Source organism: Vicia villosa, linkage group LG3 (assembly GCF_029867415.1).
Source record: "Vicia villosa cultivar HV-30 ecotype Madison, WI linkage group LG3, Vvil1.0, whole genome shotgun sequence".
NCBI lineage: Eukaryota > Viridiplantae > Streptophyta > Magnoliopsida > Fabales > Fabaceae > Vicia > Vicia villosa.
The window spans coordinates 53,436,029-53,440,357 of record NC_081182.1 but is presented as its reverse complement, the minus strand read 5'-3'; the positions used below and the strand labels follow the sequence as shown (position 1 = coordinate 53,440,357).

Sequence of the window (4,329 nt, the reverse complement as noted above, 5' to 3'; positions counted from 1 at the left end):
ACTAAAATGAGACTTCCCTCTAATTTTAAAATTAAGTAATTTTTAAAAATTTTGATATTCAATTTTTTTTATAAATAAATAAATAAAATATTTAAAATCACATTTTATGAATAACTATTCAAACTAAATTTTTATTTGAAACTTTTATAAAATACTTCTTTATAATATTTTTTTATACAAAATTATATAACGCTATACAAATCATTTAAAAAAAAATCAAAACAAACTTGCCCTTAACATTTATATAAAAGCTCTCAATTCTATTCATCGAATTGTTGCTAATAAAATAAGTTAACTTTGCCTCCTTAGGAAATAAAAAACATTTTCTATCTATTCTATAAAGTCAAGAAAAAAAAACCAAATTTTTTATTTCTGAAACTTTATGCGCATAAAGTTTTCCTAATGCATCATTTTCACATAAACGACAACCGAAAACTCCAAACGCCCTTGATGTAACCAATCCAAGTATAATAAATTCAACCAAAAGCATCCCAACAACACTAACAATAAAACATACAATACCATTATTAACTAACCCCCTCTAGATCTATGGTCTCATCTAGGCTCGGGCCACAGAGCCCAAAATAGAGTAATCAGGCCCAAGCCCAGACCCAGACCCGGATCTTACAGCCTCAATGACCTTCAATTCAGTCCGGGCCTGGCTCAAATCATACTTACAGTAATTCCTAACAGCCGAAAGCTCATACGGCGACGTATCCGTCGCCAACCACTGTTCCACCGTGAATTGTTCCTGAGCGCAAGGCGTATGAACCCCAGTTGAGGTAACCTCAACATAATTAACATACCACCCGTGATGAGGACCCGACCCGTCAGAAGTCACGTTGATCGCACAAACGGGTCCCTCCAAACAAGGACCCCTGCCACTGAATATATCAAGGTTGCCACGCTCAAAGTAGTTGTAACCCGAACCCATTAACCCGCCCCATGCTTCAAGATCCTTGATGTAGATTCCGTAACCGGATGCATCGTATAGCTTGAGCCCGATGATCGAGTCTGTTCCGCCTTTGATTATTGACCCGGTTCTAACGTACACCGTGTACACACAATCTTCCTGTATAAAAAAATATTCAATTAATTTTTTTATTAAATCTATAAAACACAAACATTTAATAACGACTCTGACACAAGTGAGAGAGAGGAAATCTTACAGCTTTAATGGTTGCGGCGAAGCAAAAGGTGAGAAGGAAGAAGAGAGCGAAGAGAGTGATTGGAGTTTCCATGTGATGGAGCGGGTGAAGTTAATTATGTTTGTTAAGTGATAGGTGTGTTATAATAAATAGAGGAGGGACAAGTTTAGGACAATTTTTATTAGTTTTCTTCCTATTATTATTTTTAAAAATGTTATTATCATGTCCTTATCTCAATAATTATTTATTTATTATAATAAATAAAACAAATACGTGTTGAGAATATAATTATCATTTATAATATTAGAAAAACATAAAATAAGAATACCAATAAGAAGCACATATGGAAATTATGAAATAAAAATCATTTTGAACGTCTAGATTATACTTTCCTTTTACTTTTTTACGAATTTATCTGATATATATTATCAATGTATTGTTAAAAAAAAGTTTGATATATATTATCAATGTATTGTTAAAAAAAAGTTGAAATAGTTCAAGTGATATATTTATTTATATTTTTGTATTAAAATAATTTTTTTGATATTTATAAACTAAAACTTTTTGAAAAATATATTTTTGTTAAATTAAATATATATATATATATATATATATATATATATATATATATATATATATATATATATCTCTGTGTGTGTGTGTGTGTGTGTGTGTGTGTGTGTGTGTGTGTGTGTGTGTGTGTGTGTGTGTGTGTGTGTGTGTGTGTGTGTGTGTGTGTGTGTGTGTGTGTGTGTGTGTGTGTGTGTGTGTGTGTGTGTGTGTGTGTGTGTGTGTGTGTGTGTGTGTGTGTGTGTGTGTGTGTGTGTGTGTGTGTGTGTGTGTGTGTGTGTGTGTGTGTGTGTGTGTGTGTGTGTGTGTGTGTGTGTGTGTGTGTGTGTGTGTGTGTGTGTGTGTGTGTGTGTGTGTGTGTGTGTGTGTGTGTGTGTGTGTGTGTGTGTGTGTGTGTGTGTGTGTGTGTGTGTGTGTGTGTGTGTGTGTGTGTGTGTGTGTGTGTGTGTGTGTGTGTGTGTGTGTGTGTGTGTGTGTGTGTGTGTGTGTGTGTGTGTGTGTGTGTGTGTGTGTGTGTGTGTGTGTGTGTGTGTGTGTGTGTGTGTGTGTGTGTGTGTGTGTGTGTGTGTGTGTGTGTGTGTGTGTGTGTGTGTGTGTGTGTGTGTGTGTGTGTGTGTGTGTGTGTGTGTGTGTGTGTGTGTGTGTGTGTGTGTGTGTGTGTGTGTGTGTGTGTGTGTGTGTGTGTGTGTGTGTGTGTGTGTGTGTGTGTGTGTGTGTGTGTGTGTGTGTGTGTGTGTGTGTGTGTGTGTGTGTGTGTGTGTGTGTGTGTGTGTGTGTGTGTGTGTGTGTGTGTGTGTGTGTGTGTGTGTGTGTGTGTGTGTGTGTGTGTGACATTAAATGTAATTGTAATTAAATTAATTGTTTTTTATTTTTTAGAAATTAATATTTAATTTATACATAAAAACTTATTGAATGTTTTTTTTATAATTTTAAACAATTTTATTATAATTAAAAAGGATCAAACTATAGTAGTTAACTATAATTTTAAACAATTTTATTATAATTAAAAAGGACTAGGATCAAAGGACAATATTGTGTCAAACTTTATATAATGACATATTCAACGAGCAGAACAAATGACATTATTGTGTCAAATTTTATATAATAACATATTCGATAACTCTTTACCGCATATCCGTATTATTATTATTATTATATATATCTATAAAATTTAACATCAATTGAAAATCATTTGACATGTCAATGAGATTGCATAAAAATTTACGCCTAACAAAACTTCATAAAAACTGTTAATTTTAATCATTCTCTTTAACATATTAATTTTTTTTATTGATGTTAAATTTTATATACATATCTATATGATAATATATTTTGATCAAAAAGTAGATTTTGTCAACTATATGATATAAAAAGTTATCATATGTGTCGAAATATTAAGATTGACACTTTAGTGTCATTTCATTCTGATCTTATTAAAAATATTAACTTTGATGGATGGCTTAAATGTATCAAATATTAATTAATTGCCTTTTTTGAGACAACAATTTTATTCAACAATATACAAATTTCAAAATCAACCGAATTTCAACTATAAATCTCATTTTAAAGGCAATAAACCATATCATAAAAAACAAACAAACTCTTAATACCTGTAAGGGATAAGGAATTACTAAGTAGGAACTCATCGAGTTGCTCTTGCATCAATCTAAAACTCTTAAGGCAACATTAAGCATGAACTAAACGAACTCTCATTGCGTCAATCTAAAACTTTTAAGGGAACACTAAGCAAGAATCTATTGGGATCTCCTTTCATTAAGCAGAGACTAGGGGTGAGAATAGGCTAGGCTTTATAAGGCCTGGGTCTGGCCTACGATAAACTTACAAGGCCTGAGCCTGGCCTATGGCCTACTATAGGCTCGTTTTTTCAGCCTGACCTGGCCTTTTTAAAAGCCTGGTCTGACCTGAAAGCCTTTTTAAAAGCCTCTTTCTTATTAATGTTTTCAATTAATTCATATGTACTTAAGAAGCCTTATAGGTCGCATATATATATATATATATATATATATATATATATACATATATATATATATATATATATATATATATATATATATATATATATATATAGGGTTAAATATATAAAACCCCCTGTAATATTAGCGAGATTCGGTTTAGGCCCCTGTAAATTTTTTTTTTTAAAAACCCCCTCGTAATTTCCAGATTCCGTCAAATAAGTCCTCGATTGCCAGATTCCATGAAAGAATCTTTTATTTTGCCTACGTGGCAGTCCACCGTGGCATTATTAAGTTTTTAATTAATTTTTTACATCTACGTGGATTTTTTTTTTAATTTTTAATTACATATTTTTTTTCTTACAATTAATATTTTTTAAGAATTACTATTTTAATTTTATTAATATTTTTTATGATAATTTATGCATTATTATCAAAATTTTAAATTGGATCCAAAGCCCAATTAGACTTACATAGTAGCCCAACACCTAAACATTTAAAATGTATTGTGAAAAATGAAGTTTATATACACTTTCATTTTATCTTAAACTTTCGATGTGGGACTGTTTCAGCAAATATATAACTCATCAATGCCATCGTTATCACCCAAGCCCCACACATGGCTTCTCCATGTTCAT

At 31.9% G+C, this 4,329-nt stretch overlaps 1 protein-coding gene across 1 annotated transcript; it reads right to left on the bottom strand.

Annotated features, from left to right (window-relative positions):
• Positions 1-348: 348 nt before the first annotated feature.
• On the bottom strand, positions 349-1,325 carry LOC131655738 (PLAT domain-containing protein 3-like). The gene is made up of 2 exons (XM_058925551.1): positions 1,170-1,325; positions 349-1,072 (listed from the first exon to the last, which is right to left on the bottom strand). The coding sequence occupies exons 1-2, from the start codon at positions 1,239-1,241 to the stop codon at positions 560-562; spliced, it is 585 nt and encodes a 194-aa protein (XP_058781534.1). The 5' UTR covers positions 1,242-1,325; the 3' UTR covers positions 349-559.
• Positions 1,326-4,329: the final 3,004 nt, after the last annotated feature.

Coding starts and splice junctions, on each gene's coding strand:
- LOC131655738 (XM_058925551.1), bottom strand. CDS start 1,241: ATGGAAACTCCAATCACTCTCTTCGCTCTCTTCTTCCTTCTCACCTTT. Junction 1,073..1,169: donor TCGCCGCAACCATTAAAGCT/GTAAGATTTCCT, acceptor TTTTTTATACAG/GAAGATTGTGTGTACACGGT.